The following is a 23,770-nucleotide window of genomic DNA, read 5'->3' on the forward strand; positions in this document are numbered from 1 at the left end:
ATGCATCATGGGAAACCCCCGGCAGCCTACGTTTATTGCAGCATAACTAAGGGAGGATTCAGGGTCACCTGGTCCAGCCCTAACTATATGCTTTAGCAAAAAGGAAAGTTTTAAGCCTAATCTTAAAAGTAGAGATAGTGTCTGTCTCCCGAATCCAAACTGGAAGCTGGTTCCACAGAAGAGGGGCCTGAAAACTGAAGGCTCTCCCTCCCATTCTACTTTCTACTTCAGAACTCAGTAAACATTACTATCCATCAGCTTAAATCTTTAGGGAGAATTTATATGCCACTATATATCCTCTTACTGCTCTGCAGACAGTCAGCCAGCTCCTCCTGCTTCATTGTTCTCAGGAAGTCCAATGTGATCTTCACAAATGCCTCTTTGCAGCTCCTACTCTGCTCATCATCCTCCCTCTGAGTCTCTATGCATTCTGGGTATCCTGGACTCAGAATTGTCTGGATCATCTTCAGCTCGTTCTTCACAAATGTTATGATGTTGTTCTCCAGCAGCTGGAAAAGAATACTTTATGAATGACTGAATTACTGCGCAACTTTAATCAGTTGAAAGGAGAAGGGAAAGATAACGGACCAATTCCAGACTGAAACAGAGTCCGGCCCCTCTCCAGGAGTCTGGTTCCAGAGCCTAAGCCGTACGTTGAGGTGAGCCTGACCACATCTAGCCGGTATCTCTCAACCTCATGCACTAACTCAGGCTCCTTCCCCACCAAGGGTTGACATTCCATTTACACTACAATCTGCCTTTGGTGGCTTTAAGGCACCAATTGTAACATTCACTAGCAGAACTAACACACAAAGCACAACAACGACTACAACATCACAAATCTCTCACGTATCAAAACTCACTCTCTCTCAATTCTGTTCATCTGGACGTAGCGTTTTGTGGGAGAAACGTTTCATCATCATCCAGGTGACTTCTTCAGTCTCAGCTGACTGCAGGTTTCCCCAACCTTATAAACAGTACATTTGCATAATGACTGAAACCAGTCCACTGGGGGAACAATGGGCTGGGAGGCCAGTTCCTTAATCTTAATTATACAAATTGTCATGACCATTGATCAACAACCACTGACCAAAACCCACTTATCAAAGACCACTGATGAATGGCCATGAGTACCATTCACACAGAGTTGGGGAATGGCTGCAATCACAGCATTGTAAGATGGTGAAAAATTGTACCCTTAGGCCCCCTCCTCGATTCAGAGATGGTCTTTCCCTTTTCATGTAAATGGCCTCCTTGACTCCACGCTCAAACCAGCGTTCCTCCCTGTCCAAGATGTGTACATCCTCATCATTGAAAGAGTGTCCACTGGCCTGTAGGTGTAAATAGACTGCAGAGTCCTGGCCTGACAAGGTAGCTCTTCTGTGTTGTGCCATCTGCTTCGCCAGAGGTTGTTTGATTTCCCCGATGTATAAATCCTGGCACTTAACAGCGTACACTATGTTACTCTGTTTGTGTCAGGGGACCCGATCCTTGGGGTGGACCAGTTTTTGGCGCAGTGTGTTTTGGGGTTTAAAAGCCACAGAGACCCGGTGTTTAGAAAAAATGCGTCTCAACTGCTCCGATACTCCTGACACATATGGGATCACTACAGATTTTCGCTTGGGCAGCGGTTGTCCTTCTCTCCTGGATTGGCTGGAGCTTTCTTTAGGTGCCTTTTCAGCTTTGACAAAAGTCCAGCTGGGATAACCACATTTACTCAGGGCCTTCTTGATGTGATGTTCTTCTGCCTCCCTGGCTGCTGTGTCTGTGGGGATGGTGTTTGCTCTGTGTTGTAGCGTCCTAATGACACCCAGTTTGTGCTCCAGTGGATGATGAGAGTCAAACTTTAAATACTGATCCGTATGCGGAGGTTTACGGTACACGTCAGCTTTTAGATGTCCCCCATTACTGATGGAAATCTCACAGTCTAAGAAGGCTAACCTGCCACTTTTCATATCCTCCCTGGTGAATTTGATGTGTCGGTCCACCGAGTTAATGTGATCCGTGAATTGTATTATGTCTTGAGATTTAAATTTCATCCAGGTGTCATCCACATACCTGAACCAATGACTTGGTGGTGTTCCAGGGTAGGATAGCAAAGCCCTCTTTTCCACTTCTTCCATGTACAAATTGGCTACAATGGGTGAAACTGGGGAGCCCATGGCACACCCATGATTCTGCCTGTAGAACTGACCCTTGTATGCGAAGTAGGTGGAATGAAGACATAGTTCCAAAAGCAAACACACTAGGCCGATGCTGAGAGTGGTCCTGGTGCTGAGGTTGGGGTCATCCTGTAACCTACGGTGGCCCCTAGAGACAAAGCACGTACAAACTCCAAAACACTTGCAAACTCCAAAACACATGCAAATTCCAAAACACATGCAAACTCTAAAACACTTGCAAACTAAAAAACACATGCAAACTCCAAAACACATGCAAACTCCAAAACACTTGCAAAATCCAAAACACATGCAAATTCCAAAACACAACGGAAGTGCTCCAGGACGCTAGGGGCAGTGTTGAGCTCGATTTGCAAAATAAACGGCAAGTTTGTCTGTATGGGACAGTCTAGTCTCCGTTGCGCTTCCCAGGTTGCCTAGCAACCATGATACTAACCGCTGGAAACGTGTCATACAACTTGGTTTGACAGAAATGAGGGAGAACATATTTTGTTCATTTGTTTGTTTGTTTCTACAAGAGCTTTGTGTGATTTGATAAGTATCTGAGGCTGAGATCACAGGACAGTAAAACATGATTTTTGGGCTTCATTTCTGTGCTGAACAGTCATTTAAGATTAGTTAGTAAATAAGAATTAGCTGATGTTGTTCATGAGACTAAAGTCATATCACTTTGGTAATGTAAATATAATATGGCCAATATTATAGTTATTATCCATCTTCATCCGCTTTATCCGAGACCGGGTGGCGGGGGCAGCAGCCTAAGCAAAGAGGCCCAGACCTCCCTCTCCCCAGCTACCTCCTCCAGCTTATCCGGGGGAACACCAAGGCGTTCCCAGGCCAGCTGAGAGATATAATCTCTCCAGCGTGTCCTGGGTCAGCCCCGGGGCCTCCTCCCGGTGGGACATGCCTGGAACACCTCACCCAGGAGGCGCCCAGGGGGCATCCTTGTCAGATGCCCGAACCACCTGAGCTGGCTCCTTTCGATGTGGAGCAGCAGCTGCTCTACTCTGAGCCCCTCCTGGATGGCCGAACTTCTCACCCTATCTCTAAGGGAGAGGCCAGCCACCCTTCGGAGGAAGCTCATTTCTGCCGCTTGTATCCGCGATCTCGTTCTTTTGGTCACTACCCACAGCTCGTGGCCATAGGTGAGGGTAGGGACGTAGATCGACCGGTAAATTGAGAGCTTCGCTTTTACACTCAGCTCCCTCTTCACCACGACGGACCGGTGCAGCATCCGCATTACTGCAGCTGCAGCCCCAATCCGTCCGTCGATCTCCGGCTCCCTTCTCCCATCACTCGCGAACAAGACCCCGAGATACTTGAACTCCTCCACTTGGGGCAGGAACTCATCCCCGACCCAGAGTGGGCACTCCACCCTTTTCCGGCTGAGAACCATGGCCTCAGATTTGGAGGTGCTGATCCTCATTCCCGCTGCTTCACACTCGGCTGCGAACCGTTCCAGTGCGAGCTGGAGGCCCTCACCCGATGAAGCCAACAGAACCACATCATCCGCAAAAATCAGAGATGAGATTCTGAGGCCACCAAAGCGAAAGCCCTCCGCCACTTGGCTGCGCCTAGAAATCCTGTCCATAAAAATTATGAACAGAACCGGAGACAAAGGGCAGCCCTGGCGGAGCCCATCACCCGCCGGGAACGAGTCCGACTTATTGCCAGCAATGCGAACCAAGCTCTTGCAACGGTTGTATAGGGATCGAATGGCCCGTAGCAATGGGCCAGACACCCCATACTCCCGCAACACCTCCCACAGGACCCCCCGAAGGACACGGTCAAATGCCTTCTCCAAGTCCACAAAACACATGTAGACTGGTTGGGCAAACTCCCATGCACCCTCAAGTATCCTCGAGAGGATAAAGAGCTGGTCCAGTGTTCCGCGACCAGGACGAAAACCGCATTGTTCCTCCTGTATCCGAGGTTCGACTAGCGGACGAACTCTCCTTTCCAGCACCCTGGCATAGACTTTCCCAGGGAGGCTGGGAGGCTATAGTTATTATATTAATCATTATTAGCTATTACAGCAGTGAACATGAACTCTGTGTCAAATACTGAGCTTCAGTACAGATTCAAGTTGCAGTTATTTATATGTCTTAACACCTTAAATCTTCACTCAAAGACAAGTATCTTTGACAGTGCATATATAGGTGTATCATATATAAGAGACAAATGTTGTTCCTTCAGTATGTTGGCATTACTAAATTTGGCTCATTGCTTACATATATTTATAAAAAGAAAATGTACAAGCTGTGATAACTGTTTCTGATAAAATGAAGAGTAGAGTGATATACGAAATATTCCTTTATTGGGTGAGAAAATCAGACCATGTCATAACTGCTTTAAGTCATACAGAATAGATATCAGAGCCTTAAACAGGCTGACTTCTGCTAAATGGGTCAAACTGGGCAGAAAGTATACAAACACATAACATCCTTATAGAATATGATGTAACACTATAGATCAACTTAGCTCAGAATATATAAAGCATATAAACAATTACAGCAACATGATGCAACACACACAGCAGTGCTACTGATCCAAAATACTCAAAGCTTCATAGAACTGAAACAAACATTTATTTTTAGCTCCATTCTGCTGCTGATACATACTTTAGGTTTCTGAACATTAAACTTGTTGCTGCCTTTCATAGTGTGTAACTTGAAGGCCCTGAGTACTTTCTCTCACACTGAAAACACTGGGATGATAACATTATTTGAACATTACCTAATAAGACTGATTCAGGACAGACAGTTATGTTAAACTTTCCTAGCTGTCCTTCACAAAGAGGGAACAGTCTGTCTATTCTCTCCATCTGTCAGCTGCTGCTGGCTCTTCCTCCTCCTCTTCCTCACACACTGCTGAGTTTGTCCTGGTGGATCATCAGGGGTGCAAAGCCTCACAGATGATGTGCAGCAGTGGGTCCCTCAGTCTGTCCTCACTCTGGACACTTGCAGTTGTCACACATGGAAATCAAATGTGTGATAAGCTGCAGGATTCAAACACAAGTGTAAGTTATAAATACATGTTCATACTTTTATTCCACAATCAGAGAGAAAGAAACAGAGAGAGTGTGCAGGACAGACAGACAGGTGACAGTCTCAGGTGTATACACTGCTACAAAACAGCACAAAAGAAGGATTTAGTTTCTGTTATTACGAAACAAGAAGAGTTCCCAGATGGTGCAGTGGACCCATGTGTGACTCCTGTGATTAAAGCATCTTTCTTTCAGCTTAACGAGTGAACCGTCAGCTCGTTCAAACACACATTAAAGTCCGTTTGGCTCAACACCACCGAACAGAGGCAGCAATATAACATAGCTAACATTAACAGTGCAGTGAATCCTGCTTGTGCCGTGATGTTCAGGACTGCAAACCGAGCAGCATCACTGACTTTCAGCTTGTTGTGTTTGTGGATATATGACTGACTTTAATTATCCACAAAATCATCACAATCTCTGTAAGATTAAGGTCGACTATATATATATATTTTTTAAAGTAAAGGCTTTAAAACCAAGTTAATTCTGAAAGTACAGACATCGCTAATGTCACATAACTTTCCCGATATGTGGCCAACAATAATGGTTTAATGTTCTTCATTAAAAAAAATATTTGCGCATAAATAAGTGACATAATATTCAGTACTTACTTCTGAAAGTTTACTCTTCCTCCGCTCCCACCATTTTTTTTCGGCAAAATTATCCACACCACCACCGCACTATGAAGTCTGGGATATGTTGGGCCATGAAGGCTACACCGACCCATCCTTAAAATTCAGGGAAATTAAGGACGTATTTGAGGGCCGCATTTCGAGCAGCCTTTGAATTGGGACAGCCTTCGTCTTGTCGCTGGTCGCTGTGACGTAATCGGCCTTAAAATGCGGCCTTTAAGGCTGCAGACCCCAAATCCGGTCATTGGTACTTCCTGGCTTGTGTAGTTACTAGGTAACAAAAGCTCAACACTGCCCCTAGCGTCCTGGAGCACTTCCGTTGTGTTTTGGAATTTGCATGTGCTTTGGAGGTTGCATGTGCTTTGGAGTTTGCATGTGCTTTGGAGTTTGCATGTGCTTTGGAGTTTGCAAGTGTTTTGGAGTTTGCATGTGCTTTGGAGGTTGCATGTGCTTTGGAGTTTGCATGTGCTTTGGAGTTTGCAAGTGTTTTGGAGTTTGCATGTGCTTTGGAGTTTGCATGTGCTTTGGAGTTTGCAAGTGTTTTGGAGTTTGCATGTGCTTTGGAGTTTGCATGTGCTTTGGAGTTTGCAAGTGTTTTGGAGTTTGCATGTGCTTTGGAGTTTGCAAGTGTTTTGGAATTTGCATGTGCTTTGGAGGTTGCATGTGCTTTGGAGTTTGCATGTGCTTTGGAGTTTGCAAGTGTTTTGGAGTTTGCATGTGCTTTGGAGGTTGCATGTGCTTTGGAGTTTGCATGTGCTTTGGAGTTTGCAAGTGTTTTGGAGTTTGCATGTGCTTTGGAGTTTGCATGTGCTTTGGAGTTTGCAAGTGTTTTGGAGTTTGCAAGTGTTTTGGAGTTTGCATGTGCTTTGGAGTTTGCATGTGCTTTGGAGTTTGCAAGTGTTTTGGAGTTTGCAAGTGTTTTGGAGTTTGCATGTGCTTTGGAGTTTGCATGTGCTTTGGAGTTTGCAAGTGTTTTGGAATTTGCATGTGTTTTGGAGTTTGTACATGCTTTGTCTCTAGGGGCCACCGTAGTAACCTCTTACGGACTACCTCCAACGCTTCCGTGACTGGGATGCAAGTGAAGAGAGATGTAACGTCGTATGAGACCGTGGTTTCATCTGCCTCCATAATGACATCTCTCATCTTCTCAACAAAATCCAGGGTGTTCTGGATGTGGTGTTCAGAGCTGCCCACCAACGGGTTGAGGATCAAAGCCAGAAACTTGGAGATGTTATAGGTGACAGAGTTGATCATGCAGACAATCGGTCTTAAAGGTGCACCCTGTTTATGTATTTTTGGTAAACCATACAGGCTTGGTGTAGATTCCCCTGGGTATAGCCTGTGGCAATCTTTGCATAATTAAGATTAAGGAACTGGCCTCCCAGACCATTGTTCCCTCAGTGGGCTGGTTTCAGTCATTATGCAAATGTACTGTTTATAAGGTTGGGGAAACCTGCAGTCAGCTGAGACTGAAGACGTCACTTGATGATGAAACGTTTCTCCCACAAAATGCTACGTCCAGATGAATAGAATCAACTTTTTGGAGATTTACTTTCCTGGATGATTGAGAATGCATCAAGATCTCTCTCTCTCTCTCAACATTACTCATACACATACTGTTAGACATTGATAGAGGAACAGTCCAACATTTTCACAAATACACTGTCCCAATTGCCAGTCTTCATAGCCGGGGATCGGTCTGCCTGACTCACAAAGCACCCCACGGTGCCTCCTGTGTGTGGTGGACCTGCAGGAAGATGGGCCCATGTCCCTTTTTTGGGCTGTGCCCGGCCAGGCCCCACCCACTAAGGCCCTGCCACCAGATGCTCGCCCTTGGGCCCCCACCCCAGAAAAACAAAATACAATTTGAACTGAGTTTAACCCTCTGGGGTCAAGGGACGCGTCGGCGCGTCAAAATCACACGACCAATTTAAAGGTGAAATATAGAGGTCAAATCAAAAGCAGTGAAAAACGGCCAGTTATACCCTGGACCCCAGAGGGTTAAAGAAAATTTAGCGAAGAAGAATGCACATAAATTCCTCCACAACAATGTAAAAGACCTGATTGCTTTTCCTGCTGTCAAGAGTGGCACAACCAGTTATGTAGTTAAGGGACAATTACTTTGTTTTTTTTTAATCAAATTAAATCATCAAGTAATTTAGTTGTTCACCTTCAGCTCAAACATTATTATGTTTGGATCAATTTGGATCAATTCCATTTAATTTATATAGTGTCAATTCACAATATGTGAATTCACCTTGAGAATACAAGGTGCTTTGAAACAACTAGACATACATACTGTAGACATACAGTATGGAAATGACTGAAAAGAATGGCTGTAAAAAGTATTTGGTCTACATGTACAAACCGCAAATATGGAGTCCAGGTGTGTGTGATGATGCACAGCAATTTGACCACAAGGAACCTCTGAACTCTCCCTGTCCATTCTGTGGAGGAATCATTAAGAGTAAGAATAAAACAACAAAACATAAAAAGCTAACCAAAAGCTGCCCATGTCACAGAAACAGCTCCTTTGCAACCTCACAGTGAGATTTCAACCCCCCAGAACAAAATCTCACCAGATTGCTTTTTTTCCACTTGTTTTTTCTGTGGTTCTCTGCTGGGAAATGGTTGCGTGCTCACTCCTGGTAAGGGACAAGTTGTTTCACTAATTGAAGGAGTTTCTCAAGGGTAGGTAAAGGTAAGAGTAAGTATCTCAGTGTCTTGTTAAGAGGTGAGGGGAGAAGGGAAGCGGGAAATTGACAGATGGATTGGAACTGCACCTGCAGTAACACAGACAGTGTACCAGTCTGTCATGGTTAAAAGAGATTCTGGTACTGGTCAATCTACGCCCCTACCCTCAGATATGGTTGCAAACTCTGGGTAGCAGTGTTGGTCAAGTTACTTGAAAAAAGTAATCAGTAAATAATTACTGATTACTTCCCCAAAAAAGTAATCACGTTACTTTACTGATTACTTTTTTCAAAGGTAATTAATTACCTAGTTACTTAGTTACTTTTTAAAAACACGATTTACAACCTGAAGAGGTGATAAAGTGATAGATCTTTCCACCCAATTCTACTTTTTCTACATAATCCATCATACAAAATGTAATCAAATGGAAAAGTCTCTTTTTAAAACTTGTTTTATTAGTTTTAATCTTTTACCTTTATGCATCAAGCAAAAATTAATTATATGCAACATTCTCTGACTGGAAGAAATTTAACATTTAAACCTATTTTCTGCACATTCCAGCACATAAAATAAAATATTTTTTGTGTTTACACTCACTCTTTCAAATAGATGCAAGTAAAACACAGCAGAAAATAAATAATATCAAAGAGTCAACGGTCCTGTTGCTCTATTTTCACCTGTATAGCAGGCAGATGTTTGCCCTGGTGCAGGTGTGCCGCTGCAGTCAGTGGAAGAATCCGCGATTTTCTCTGTGAATTTCCCTGGTAGCATACTCTGCGCTTGCTTGGAAGTAAAGGGGTTTTTTTGCTGTAAAAATAAGTTTTCTTCCCACGCACAGCGGACGCTAATGTTTTTGTCACTTTTTATGGAATCAAACTCAAAGTAAGGTCAGTGCTTCCACGCTTTAAACGCTGCACGCTCATACTCTCTCTGCACTCGATATGTGATCCATTGTTGATCTACACACAGCTGTTGTCACGAACGTCGCACTCGCTTACGTCACTGTCGTGAGACACTCTCGCAAAAAAATCATGGTTTTACTAACGCAGTAACGCAGCGTGCTTATGGGAACGTAACGGTAATCTAATTACCGTTTTTGCAATAGTAATTGTTACATGAAAAAGTAATCGGATTACAGTAACGCATTACTTGTAACACATTACTGCCCAGCTCTGCTGGGTAGTGACTAAAAGAATGAGCAGTGGAAATGAAGTTTCTCCGAAGGGTGGCTCTCCTCTCCCTTAGAGATAGGGTGAGCGGTTTGACAATCCAGGAGAGGTTCAGAGTAGAGCAACTACTCCTTGACATCAAAAGGAGCCAGTTGAGGTGGTTCAGGCATCTGACAAGGATGCCTCCTTGCAGTATTCCGAGCATGGCCCGCCACTCCCCCCCCCCCCCCCCTTCCCCGCAGAAAAATAACAATCAAACAAACAGCTACATGCAGACATGTAGATAAGACACATAAAAGGTTCAAATGAGCTCTACAAACAAAACTCTATAGCATCAAAAACACTGAGTGAAAACAAAATTTAAACACACATTACCTGTCTACAGGAGAACAGATGCCTGATTTAAAGTCAATATAAAAAGGTATCGACTGGACGCTCTGTAAGGACACAGAGCTGGGTGGAGGTCTACGTCGGTTCCTGTGAATAATGATGGAGCAGTGATGTGAGTGCTGAGCTGTGACATGGAGAAGAGTCATGGACAGTTAGAGATGGTCATCTCACCTCTGAGCTTTGGTCTGGCTCTCATGTTCCCCACACAGAGTGCTTTTAGAGGGAGGGGCTCCCTCCTCTCTGTCCTCACACTGATCCATGCTGCTCAATTCACATCAGCTCACACACACTTTCTACCTGCACCTGTAGAGGAAACACAAATCATTCATGTGCACATCAGCTGAAATCCTCCTTTCATCATGTGTGCTGTCCAAATATCAGCTGCTTCTTTCCTGCTTCATCTCTGTGTCAGCTGAGAGAATGACAAACCCACTATGTGTCAACATTTGATGGATGATGACACAGAAATGTGAAATTATATTGACCTAAATCTGTCCTGGTGATAATGAGAAGCTTTCATGAGTTGTGACTGTCTGACTGTCTGAGATGTTACTAGGATGTTGAAATACTGGGGCTCAGCCCTGGAACCACAGCAGCTGTCTAAAGTTACTGAGTGTGTTTGACAGTAAAGTGAATGTAAATGTGAGACACTGTGTGCTCACAGCTAAAGGCTGCAGTCAGCTGTGTCAGAGCCTCTTTCACACAATGATCCTTTAACAAACACTCAGTGCTTCATGTTGATGAAGCAGTCATGTGTGAGCTTGTGTGCTGACATGTTGACAGTGTGACTTCAGCTTTTACAGGCCTCCTCTTTCATATTACACTTCCTCCTCACAGTCGGCCTCATTTCACAGCTGCAACTAAATTTCCTAAAGAAAATCCACAGACGGCTGAAAGTGAAGCATCACTTCCTGTATGAGGAGAGCCAACAGTCTGTTTACATGTCGTGTCTAAGTTACAGCTGGAATAAATAATAATTTACAGAGTCTGCTGCTCTGACCATCAACTAATTCTGCTGCTGCTGCTCTCATTCACACAGTGCTCAATTACATTTTTAACTTATCTCTTTAAGAGCTCTTAATGTTAGCATGCTGTGTGGCTAGCTTAGCGTCAGAGATCTGCAGGTGTCTAGTGTGTAAATAGTAATCACAGTGACACGTAGGCTGCGTCCTCTGTGGCTCTGAGAGAACTCACAAAGTACAAACTATGGCTGTGTCCCAATTCAGGGTCTGCACGCTTGAAGTACGCATTTTAAGTGTGATTATGTCACCGCCACGCAACGATGGCTGTCCCAATCCAAAGTGTACTTCAAATGTGCTGTCGATTTCCCCAAATATCAAGCGTGGTCCGGTGCACGCTTCGTGGTCCTATATATCCTACAATTCATAGCGCGGCGGGGGGTGTGGATAATTTTGCCGCAAAATACGGCAGAAGTGAGCGGCCGAAGAGTGAACTGTCAAAAGTAAGTACTGAATATTATGTCACTTATTTATGTGTGAATGTTTAATAACGAAGAACATTAAAACATTGCTGTTGGCCACATGTCAGCAAAGTTATGTGACATTAGTGATGTTTGTACTTTCAGCATTAACTTGGTTTTAAAGCCTTTACACACACACACACACACACACACACACACACACACACACACACACACACATATATATATATATATATATCATAATAATAATCTGACAATACTATAATATTGGCCATATTATATTTACATTACAATCCCCACAGCTTGTGGGGATAGGTTAATTGGATAATCCAAATTGCCACTAGGTGTGAATGTGCGAGTGAATGTGAGTGCGAATGGTTGTCTGTCCCTGTGTGTTAGCCCTGCGATAGACTGGCGACCTGTCCAGGGTGTACCCCGCCTTTCGCCCTATGACAGCTGGGATAGGCTCCAGTGCCCCCCGCGACCCTGAAAAGGATAAGCGGAAGCGAATGGATGGATATTTACATTACCACAGTGAGATGACTTTAGTCTCATGAACAACATCAGCTAATTGTTATTTACTAACTAATCTTAAATGACTGTTCAGCACAGAAATGAAGCCCAACAATCATGTTTTACAGTCCTGTGGTGTCAGCCTCAGATACTCAACTAACCACAGTGATGTCATGACAAAAATGAATGACCAACAAAAATTTTTCTCCTTCATTTCTGTCACACAAAGCTATGAGACGTTTCTCGCGGTTAGTATCATGGTTGCTAGCCAACCTGAACAGCGCGACGAAGGCTAGACCTAGACATTAGTGATGTGCGGATCGATCCTGAAATATCGATTCCTCCGATACCAATCATTTATGTTCTAGAATCGATTCTCACATTAAAATATCGATATTTTAGTAATTTAGGGTAAATTTGTAGTTTATCATTAACAGGAACACAGTGGAAAGAAACTATAACATTCGGATTGTCTACATTCAAAGGAACTACTTCCTCTTCCGCCTTTCATAGTCATTTGCGAAATAGGCTGTCTGTCTCGCAGCCCCTTGGCGTGCGCACTCACAACAATGACTGAGCGTAATTGGAGTCATGTGTGAACCTATTTTACCTCCACAAAAACTGAGACGTGGTTTGCCATACATGTGGAAAAAAGGTGAGGTGTTGTGGCCACACTAGGGAGACATTCAAAAATGCTGTTGGGGGTGGGGATAAATACATTTTACAGTGTTTATTTATCGGATAAAATATGTTAAATGTCCGGATACAGCGGGGGTGTCCAAATTCAGAGGCTGCTTCCACCCGAGGACCCGGGCCTTCGCGGTCTAAAGAAAGACGGGTATACGGCACGAGCTCCCTCGATGGAGTGAAACTGCCGTCTGCTCTTTGCTATCTAAAATATAACCGGACGCTGGCGTAAACTCTCGACCGTCTCACACTTCTGTTTAATCAGTTTTCTGTTTGACGTTTATTCAGCTGTGTGAAAACCCCGAGGAACCCTCCTGAGGGATTAATAAATTAAGTTAAATTTTATTTAATCTAATCTAATAACTTTAATCTCAGCCAAACTGATTTACGAACAAATAAAACACTGAAAAAGCCAAACAATAACATTTTTAACTTATCTAAGTGACTTATATATCATGTTTAACCCAAGTAGTGAAAGACCGCGGGGGTTTGAAAACGATGTGTCGATCGCAAGGGTGTAGATTTGATTGTGGCATTGGTGGGGACGGATGATTCAACCACTGAACCCCGCCCCGTTTCTTATTTTTTCCTTTTTGTTTTTGCTTCTTGATAAAAGGGGAAATATACTTGCCTACATATGCTATTCTACCTGCTTTTAAACCATTTAAAATTACAATTCATAGGTTTATATGTGAATTATATAATGTTAAATTACTATTAAACAAACTACTAAGTATTTTAGACTTTAGTTTACTTCAGTCATATTCCATATAAATCAGGTATCATACAAAAATAAAAATAGAGTCATGACAATAAAAGAATATGACTTTAAGGACTTAACAACATTACTTCAGTTATAGTACACCAACATCTCTGACACATTAGCACTAAGGGAACACTGAATGACCTGGTGGGTTTTGTCCATAAAACTACTCGTCTAAGATTACCACAAAGTAAAAGATCTCTCAGCAACATTATGCAACATTTTAGGCACTATTGCCCCGATCAACTGATGTTTTATTCTAAACATGAACTACTGTTACAGCAACAGACATGGACTACATGCCCCACACAACAAACACATGCCTGCTCCTCTCGTTAGCTGAAATGAACTGCTGGCATATTTGTTTTACATCTATACTGTCCAATCTCTCCTGGTGGACATGGCATCACATTATTCATGGTTACATACAATTTTAGACTCATGTGGACCAAGCCTAGCACCTACTTGCCAACCTTGAGACCTCAGAATTAGGGAGACATTCAAAGGGGCTGGGGGGAGGTATACATGTACATGTATATACAAAAAAACTTGAATTTTACAGTGTTCATTTATCGGATAAAATAAGATAAATGTCACCGTTATTATTGTCCGACCGTAAACAGGCCGGGGGTGTCCAAATTCAGAGGCTGCGTCCACCTGAGGACCCGGGTGGGCCGGGTCCTTTGAAAGCCGGGTAGACCGGAAATGAGCGACTGTGAAATTGGACGGTCTAGCCTTCAGAATTACGTCACCTGCCCTCTGCTCCTTGCTGTCTAAAATATAACCGGACGCTGGCGTAGATGGTCGAATAAACTGCTGTTTTCACACAGCAGTTTATTCAGCTGTGTGAGAACCCGGAGGAATCATCCCGAGGGATTAATAAAGTTTTATTTAATCTAATTTAATCTAATAACTTTAATCTCAGCCAAACCGATTTACTCACCAACAAATAAAACACAACTAAAGCACTGAAAAAGGCCAAACAATAACATGTTTAAGTTATTTGACGTTTACACAGCTACATTCTCGCCTGAAAATGTGTTAAAAGTTTATTTTGCGACCCAGAAAGAGTAATAAGAGTAGTATTAAAACTAAGTAGCTGCAGTAATAGTGGCCATTGTTGGAAACTGGAATTGGCTGGGCCAGTCTGGGATATGGTTTTCAGTTTTGTTGTCCGGGTGGAAAATCGGGAGAAATTGGGGAGAATGGTCGCCCCGGGAGACTTTCGGGAGGGGCACTGAAATTCGGGATTCCCCGGAAAAATCGGGAGTGAAGGGATGTATGTCCTAGCATAGCCTGTAACGTTATTGTGACGGACACATTATATGAGTGAACTTGACTTTAAGCGACTTACAGGTTTCTTTGAAAAACAATTTCTTATATCCAGGTTCTTCCGTTTTGCTGCCGTCCTCCTCTCCTACTGGCAGCGCAGGTTTGCCGCTGCTGAAACTAAACAGAGCTCCCTGAAAGGCTCAGCCAATCACATTGGCCATATTTGTCACATGAGGTAGGACTCCAGTAGAGAACGTAATTTAACTCTTTCTGCACCGCTCGCTGAATGAGACGTTGACAGATCGTTTTTCTCTTACTATTGGGTTTGTTTTTCTTTTCTCGAAGAGATCAAATTATTGGTGGGGACAATTCAATAATCACTGGATATTGGTGGGGACATGTCCCCTCCGTCCATGCCAAATCTACGCCCTTGGTCGATCGGCTCAGATGTTTGAAGTTTGCACGGCTACATTCTCACCTGAAAATATGTTAAAAGTTTTTGCGACCCAGAAAGAGAAATAAGAGTAATATTAAAACTAAGCAGCTGCCGTCATTGTTGGAAACAAGTACTCTGATGTCCTGTAATCATTATGACGCTATAATTTGAGATACAATAAATAAAATAAGTTTTTGTACAAAGTATCGGTATCGGATCAGTATCGTCGATACCACCCTGAATATTACTTGGTATCGGATCGGAAAGGAAATCAGTGGTATCGCACATCACTACTAGACATTTCACACGCCTCTCACTTCCGCACGTCTCGTACTTATAGTACGCGTAGTGCGCGTACTTCAAGCATGCAGACCCTGAATTGGGACACAGCCTATTTGTACATGAACGTAGCTCAGAGTGGCGGACACACTCGGCCTCGTTGGTCCAGCTGTGAGTCCGTTACCGTGAACTATGGAGCGGCAGATTTGTGCTGAACTAAGCTGCACACAGCTGATGTTAGCCAGGAAACATTACACACTGACTTTAACGGAGAGACCGGAAATACAAACACACACAGTTTGTTGTGTGAAGAAATCAAACATGAGCTGAACAAACAGTAAAGTTCCTAAAGACAAACTGTTAAAGGAGGAAACAAAGCAAACTTACAGTTTCTTCACACACCAACAACAAGCTCCACTCCACGAAGTTCAGGAAAGACGAACTTTGAGCATGAAGGAAACACCCAAAGAGGCGTTTTAGGACACTCGGGAGCATTGAAACACTGTGTGCTGCGTTCAGGTGCACCTAGGAAACTCCCTAATCTATTTATTTCTGCTGGTTTTCCTGTTTGAAGCACAAACATCCATCATCACTATGTTGTTCTTCTTCCTGCAGCGTTTGAATAATTCAGCTATAAACTGAATGTTTCTTCAAACCTTATTTCAACCTGTTGAAGTCATGAATGAAAGTGCAGACTGAGAGTGGATCACATGATGTCTAAGGTGTGTCATGTGACATGTTCAGTATTGTCACACATGTCTAGATTGTCCCTGATATCATGAAAACGATGAAATATGTCAGTGATGCTGATAGTGTGTTCATCACAGACGCTCAGGCTTCATGTTGACATGAATCAAAGTGAAAGCAGAGAAACTGGAATGAATCAGGTGTTGTAGAAGATGGAGAAACAGGTTGGAGAGAGGATGCTGCTCCTTCTTTGAGATCAAACATGTCGTGTTGTTCACGTGCTGTCAGCGTGACGCACAGAAACCATGGAAACAAAGTGTGAGTGAGATCAGTCCAAAGTAACAGAGTGAAGAGCAGCAGATGAAGCACAGAGGACACAAAAAGGAAGGAAAGAAGGAGACAAGGTCCATCTGTGTCCTTTTAAACAAGCATCAACGTCCAGGACTGAAACATGAATCCACTGAGAAACTGAGCGCTCCACCATCCACTCCAAATACACTCACTCCAAACAGGCCATCTTTGATATCCAGTCTATGCTCTGGGCTCCTGCAGCCTCTCCTTCAAAGCTCTGAGGCTTTCTGTCTGCACTGACTCCCTGCTTCTTCAAACCTGTCCTCAGATGTTCCAGTTTTGCTCCCACATGCTGCTCACAGCCAATCGGATGCTGACTTTCATTCTCTGAGCAGATGCTGGAGCAGATCCAGGCTGCTCAGACCCTTCAGGTCAAAAAGCTCAAAGTGACAAATGTGTACAGAAAGCATTGGCAAACATCGAGTCCCAGGAGAGAGGAAGAAGGTGCTGTTTGTTCATACACCTGTACTCATACTGCAGCTTTAAAGAGGGCATTAGCCCTTCCCCCAACTGTGTGCTCCAGCCAATCACAGGACAGACTGTGCTCTGATTAAAGCTGTCCCAGTTTGTACATTTGTACACAGTATGAATCCAGAATCCAGCACACAAACAATCCAGGATTTTCAAACAGAAAAAAGGCATTAGCTCCTAGAAAAAGACAAACAAATGGAAGTTGAGAGCTTTCAAATCTTCTGGGATCCTCAGGCTGGGAATTCCAGTCATCATGTGTGGAGCGCAAAGGCCGGATCACCTTTAGTGACTAAATGAGTCTTTGGGAGCACTGAAGAAGCCACGCCACAAGGTCTGAGGCAGCAAGCAGCTCATGGAGTCAGCGATACAGCCAGGAGCCTGACCATGGAGGGCTTTAAAGATGCGTCTTTACTTGGATATCAATGAAAAATCCTCATCAATACAAAGCAGCAGAATCAAATGAATGCTGTAGTGTTTGATGTCAAAGGTTATATAGAAGCAGCACATCAGCTCGAGAGACTGTTTGGTCCAAATGTTTGGGAGCAGAAACTCTCAGCTTTGCCCTCAGTGTTAGTGACGTGTCACTTTAACCTGCTGCTAAATGAAAACAACACATTTCTGTCTATGATTCAAAGGCAGCTTTGCTCCCTGTGCTGCAGCTGTTGCTGCTGCTGTGCTCCTGGATGATGCACATGTGGGTTTGAATGCTTCTCAAACTAAAGCTCAGTTTGGATCACAGTTCAGTCACTAGTCTGAGAAATTCTTGTTGTGTCCAAGTGCCACAGTTTTATCATCAATTCGTAAAGAGGGAACTTCATCCGAGACATTTTCACAGCTTTGAAGTGGAAATGATGCTTTGAAGGAAACACAGGATGGATTTGCCTCCACAACAGAAACAGCAGCAGACTGAGGATCTTGTTAGAGGAAGAAGGTGAAAAAAGGAGATTTCATGTGATTTCCATGTGTTGCTGCTCTGGACGGTGAAGCCCTGCAGAAGCTGCTGTGCCGCTGATACTGAGAAGGTTCCTGTTTCTCTGTGTTTGATGAGCTCTGACTTCTGTAAATATGTAGACTGTATGTATGAAGAGGCAGATGGAGTTTGTGTGTCACTCATGTAGTGACTGTTGTTGTTAAACAGACACCATGACAGAGATCATTAAGGTCTCCTGATGTTAGAAATGAGACAAAGGCAGGAGGTGGACTCTGTGTAGAAGCATGTGTGTGTTACTGTTTGAAGTCTGTTCATGTTTAGTTCAGTATAGTGATGTGCTGATCTTTACTATGTTGTTCTGTAGTTTTGATCCCTCTGGATTCAAATGATGAACAGATCAGTCCTGTGTTTACTGCCATGGAGCTGACAAGTGACACATTGACACAACTCTGAAAGCACATGAATGAAAAGGTCCACCAACAACTTTCCCTTCATCTAAATGCAGATTTTTTACTGTCTGTGTACAAACTGATGTCTGTGTCTCACTTCTGACCTGATTTCAATTCATCTTCTTCAGGTCACACCTTCTTGTGCTGACACACAATGTTGGGGTTGTTACTGAAGAAATGCAATGTATTACTTTTGTACTGTTCTTAAAAGTAATGCAGAATCTTCATCAATCGCTCATTAAAGAAAGTACTCTCCCCTGAACCTGACTGTAAATGACCACGGCAGACCTGGGTGCATGTTCAACATGCTTTGCATCCTTTTATTCACACACACGGTTGCTGTCCACAATACACACAGAGCTGTAGCTCTCCCGCTGCCAGCTCAATGTAACAACCACAACAACAACAAACACAGGACCTATTACAATATCTAAGTAGGCGGGGCATGATTGCGGATGCCATGCAGGTGCGTCTGCCTTCCCTGCACGGCACCGCAAGTCACGCCCCGCCACACCAACCTTGCAGAGCCTGGTCAATGAACTGAACCAGTGCTTCTTCCATGTTTGTTACAGCCTCTAACATAAAGCTGACAGACAGACCAAGAGTGTCTCATGATAGTGTTTTAGTGTAGACTGTATTAATAGACCAGAATTCACTCAAAGCTATTCACAGGACAGAATCAAATGAATCCAAAGTGTCAGAAGAAATAAGTCCTGTGCATTAAAGTCAGCATCAGCTCTCTTCTCTCGCTTACATTATATTCATGAGAATCGGACGTGTTTTTATTTATGTTTTGGTGTTTTCAGCCAAGGAAACAGTCTTCATGGAAGTTTCCATCACCTAACTAGAAAAACTGGTAACTGCACACATCATAGTTTCAGTTTACAACACTCCTGATCTTAGTGATGCATCAACAGTAACAACATGTTATTTAACAGAGCTGTAAAAAGACTATTTTAATTTAAATTACACTTTAATCCAGATCATACATCAGATTTGTTTCATATAGATTCAGTTAAAATGTGTCTCCTCCATCTGTGATGCTGTCAGCAGATGAATAATAATAATAATAATAATACATTTTATTTGAGGGCGCCTTTCAGAAACCCAAGGACACCTTACAAAAAAACACAATTAATAAAAGGAACAATAGTCATAAAAAATAAGTTAAAATTACAAAACAGAGAATGTTTAACTTCCTCAGTGTGTCTGCATATTACCAGGTTATCACAACTTTAACTCTGTTCCTTCTGTTTGTATTCATTGACCAGTATGACCAGTCTGGACAAGACTTCTTCCAGCCCTTGCTGACCAGGAGACCATGGGGTCTCACTCAGACTCTGACCTGATCTTCTGGACTCAACCATGTGATCCTTGTTAAAGTGATTGAGACCTTTGCATCTGAACTTTTTCAACAGATGGAAACTTTTCCTCTTTATTTTCCTTTAATCCAGACGTTGTGTTTTTCATTTTAACAGCTAATGTGTGTTTAATTTGAAATAGATTTTTCAAAGGGAAATTGTTTTTTATAATGTGATCAGCTTCATGAAATGTGCTTGTGGGGGAATCAGCCCACAAAACTCACTGCTGACAAGTAGTGGCTAGAAAAGCCACTAGAAAAGTCCAGGCACTGGACAAATCAGCACTAATAGATTCAGAAATCCTAAGAAAATAAAAAGTAGTTCTTCAGCGTTAACACATCTGAAGGAGGCTCTTTAAAAAAAGCAGCTAGGCGAGACGAAAACAAAAAGAAAAAACAAAACAAAAAAGATAAACAGTCAGAAAAACAGAACTTAACTGCCAGTTTAGTAAAACCAGAAGACGAGACACTGTGCAGTCCTCGCAATCCTTTTATTAAACCACCACCCGTTCCTGCAGCCACAGCTGCAGCACCACCCATTATATACTCACCCATATCAGGATAAACATAATAATCCCTAACAAAGTGAGAAATTAGAGATCAAAGTAGAAGTTTAAAAAGGGCTGGATACAGACCCAACTGAATACATATAAATACAAGAGGAATAAAGTGGAATAAACAAGAGGCTAAATTAAATTAGAACTTATCTTTAATGTGTTCAAACTAATAATAGGAAGGATAACAACCTGTAAATTGGTATTAATAATGAAACATAGTTGGGATGACGACCATGCCCGGAATGTATGGAATAAATGAAAGCAGATAATTCACACGAAAACATATTAAATGAAATAGAGAGATGCATAAGGTACACTAAGGCTGTGTCATTGTTCAGCCAAGGAAAGTGTGTGAAAAGGTAAATGTCTCCAGCTTGGGAAAGGAAACTGCAGATCACCCGCAGCCCTTGATGGATACAAAATAAAATATAAATGAAATATTTTAATAAGTTGTTGTATATTAGTAGTATAGTGGTATACACTAATAAATATTGTAATTTACTATTGCTGTTATATATATATAAAAAAGATGATAACATTAGTAATGACATAATGTTAATATGAAGAGGCACCTTGGTCAGTTATGATGTGAGGTGGATAATTGTTAAGAAGTTGTCTGCATTAAGCTTAAGGTTGCTCAAACTCAGTAGAATGACATATGAGATGAAGATAACGAAGAAAATAACTAAACTGATGAAGTGCATAGAGGCACTTGACCCGCCTGAAAACCTGTCATCCTGGATGAGACTTTGCTGAGCTATAGAGCAAACCTATAATAACAACTAATAAGCCAAACCCTGTAGACAACAGTTAAAGCTACAGGATTGAGAAGCTGACTTAAATATGTGGACACTGCTAAGCTAATGAGCATGTTACACATTTTCTTTTATTTTTTATTTATTTATTTTTTAGAGCAGAAGCTGCATGCTATTAAAAGCCAACACATGCAGCTGTCTGTGAGCTCAGTTTTTCCCCTCACACTTCTGCTCTGTTTCAGTAGCAGCATTTTTTTTTCTTTTTCTTTTTGTGTCCTGACTCATGTATGTTTTTTGTTTTTGTTTGATTATTTTGTTGGTTTGGAAATGAATTTGTGACCATACTTGTGGATCACAGTGACACATAGTGATTAGGCATATGATTTACAAATGCCTAGTTTTAGAACTGTGAGCTATGCAAAGTTTTTTTTTATTTTATTTTTTTAAATCCTAACTTAAAAGTTTGAAATATGTGAGATGTGTGAATTCTTTGGAAAAAATAGAAATGACCTAAAATGCTTTAAATAAAGATGTAGTGTTGCATCTACAAAAGAAGAAGAAGAAGCATTCAGTAACTTAATTACAGACAAATACAGTTTTAGCATTGCCTGACTATGATAAGCCTTTCTACTTACATGTAGATGGTGGAGCAGGTTACATGAAAGCAGTGTTAACACAGGCATTTGGAGAAAAACAACGCCCGCTTGCATTTTACTCGTGCAAATTAGACTCCGTTGCGTCAGGGCTGCCTAGATGTGTGCAAACCTGTGCAGCCGCAGCAGAGGCAGTAAAAAAGTCAGCTGACATTGTCTTAGGGCACACTTTAATCATCAGAGTACCACACGCAGTAACTTCAATTTTACTCCAAGCCAATTTGTCCTACCTCACACATGCAAGACAACTATCATATGTTGGAATCTTACTGTCGCAATCACACATTAGCATCCAGAAGTGTGGTCAGTTGAACCCGAGCACACTTTTGGCCTCACCTGAAGAAGGTCATCCACACTGCTGTATGAAAAAATTAGATGAAGAGACAAAGCCACGTGCTGACATTTACAGCACACCACAACCCGGTTTCAGTGATATTTTTGTAGACGGCTCAGCGTCTAAGAACAGCCTAGGACAAAACTGTGTAGGCTATGCAGTGACTACAGCAGACAGAGTTATAGAAGCAAAACCGCTCACATCCTCACACTCCGCTCAGAGTGCAGAACTCAAAGCAGTCATACGTGCATGTGAATTGCACGCAGGCCAAGATATAAATATATACACTGACAGCCAGTATGTTTTTTAGCAGTGCACCACTTTGCAAAAAATTGGCAGAACAGAAGAAATGGTTAAAATGTGGAGCACAACTAAAAGATGATCTGATGACTTGTGAAGGAAAACCAATACTTCCCAAATCCCTACACAGAACAGCAGCATTAGTGACACATGGGGTTACCCATGTGTCATTGGCAGGGATGATACAGATCATTAATACACACTTTTACACTCAAAATTTTGAAACTTCAGCAAAGGAATTCGTGAGAACATGCATGATCTGTCAAAAACACAATTCACAAGGTAATCTAAGGCCGAAAAGAGGACATTTCCTCACACCACCTCATCCATTTCACACCATTCATATGGACTTTATGGAAGTCAAGGCTCAAAATACGCTCTAGTGATTATAGACGTATTCTCAAAATGCCCACAGAGATTTATCCAGTGAAAAAAGCAGATGCAATCTCAGTTGCAAAATGTCTATGTAATCATTTCATCCCAACATATTGCATCCCTTCTCTGATGAGATCAGACAATGGGACACATTTTGTCAATGATGTGATCAGTAAAGTCTCTGAAGCACTAGGATTCAGCATGAGAAACCATTGTGCTTATCACCCACAAAGTGCAGGGTTAGTGGAGAGAACTAACAGCACCATAAAACAGAGACTCAGAAAATGCATGGAAGAAACAGGAAGACCGTGGCCTGAATGCATAGGTCTAGTAAAAATGTGGATGAGATCAACACAAGGCTCTTAAAAACTTACACCATTCGAGGTTGTTCATGGCAGACCTTTTCCACTACCAGTGATGAGTGAACCACTAGACAAATCTGTCAGAAAAACAACTCTGGCAGAATGGATGGCAAAACTACTAGAAAATAAGGATGTTGTTTTGAACAATAAACTGCCGTACGACGCTTCTCCAGTCTCTTGCAGGTTGAAACCAGGTGATTGGGTCGTAATACGGGTGCTCCAGAGGAGAAATTGGAGCTTGCCTCGCTGGGAGGGTCCCTATCAAGTGTTATTGACCACACCCACAGCCTGTAAAATTGCAGAGAGACCCTCCTGGATACATCAGAGCCATTGCAAGAAGGTTGAGGACTCTGGACAACTGGACAAAAGGTTCTCAACTCACTATTCCCGTGGGCAGGAGTCGGAAAACATGCTCTCAGAAGTGAGACACTGGACTATAGATTCGGCTTGTTCCTCAATGCATCCTGTAAGGTCAACGAGGGACAAAACCAAGAAATAGACGCTCTCAGAATTGCTGTAATGCAACATCGTCTAGCACTGGACATGATCCTGGCTGGGAAAGGAGGATTGTGTGTCTTATTCAACACCACAAGCTGCACCTACATACCAGGACAGGGATAGCTCAGTAGGTAGAGTGGTGGCCCCATGATCGGAAGGTCGGGGGTTCGACTCAACTGAACGGC

At 42.6% G+C, this 23,770-nt stretch overlaps 1 protein-coding gene across 3 annotated transcripts in view; it reads right to left on the bottom strand.

The window, feature by feature from the left end:
* The window catches only part of LOC146634286 (NLR family CARD domain-containing protein 3-like), a 612,463-nt gene that overhangs the window by 16,854 nt on the left and 571,839 nt on the right, over positions 1–23,770 (bottom strand). Inside the window, exons 1-3 of one of the 3 annotated variants that reach the window (XM_085375483.1) lie at positions 8,227–8,303; positions 305–509; positions 69–79 (exon numbers count right to left, since the gene is read on the bottom strand). The exons of 1 other annotated variant lie outside the window; for it this stretch is intronic. In XM_085375483.1, the coding sequence (XP_085231609.1) occupies positions 69–79; positions 305–464 (171 nt within the window). In that variant the 5' untranslated portion in view covers positions 465–509; positions 8,227–8,303. Of the gene's footprint in view, positions 1–68; positions 80–195; positions 204–304; positions 510–8,226; positions 8,304–23,770 lie in introns of those variants that run through there. One more of the 3 variants, XM_085375490.1, reaches the window with a different exon arrangement.

The sequence above is a fragment of the Diplotaxodon limnothrissa genome, linkage group LG3 (assembly GCF_057381915.1).
Source record: "Diplotaxodon limnothrissa isolate DT_005_m linkage group LG3, D_limnothrissa_male_GT1.1, whole genome shotgun sequence".
NCBI classification, from domain to species: Eukaryota; Metazoa; Chordata; class Actinopteri; order Cichliformes; family Cichlidae; genus Diplotaxodon; species Diplotaxodon limnothrissa.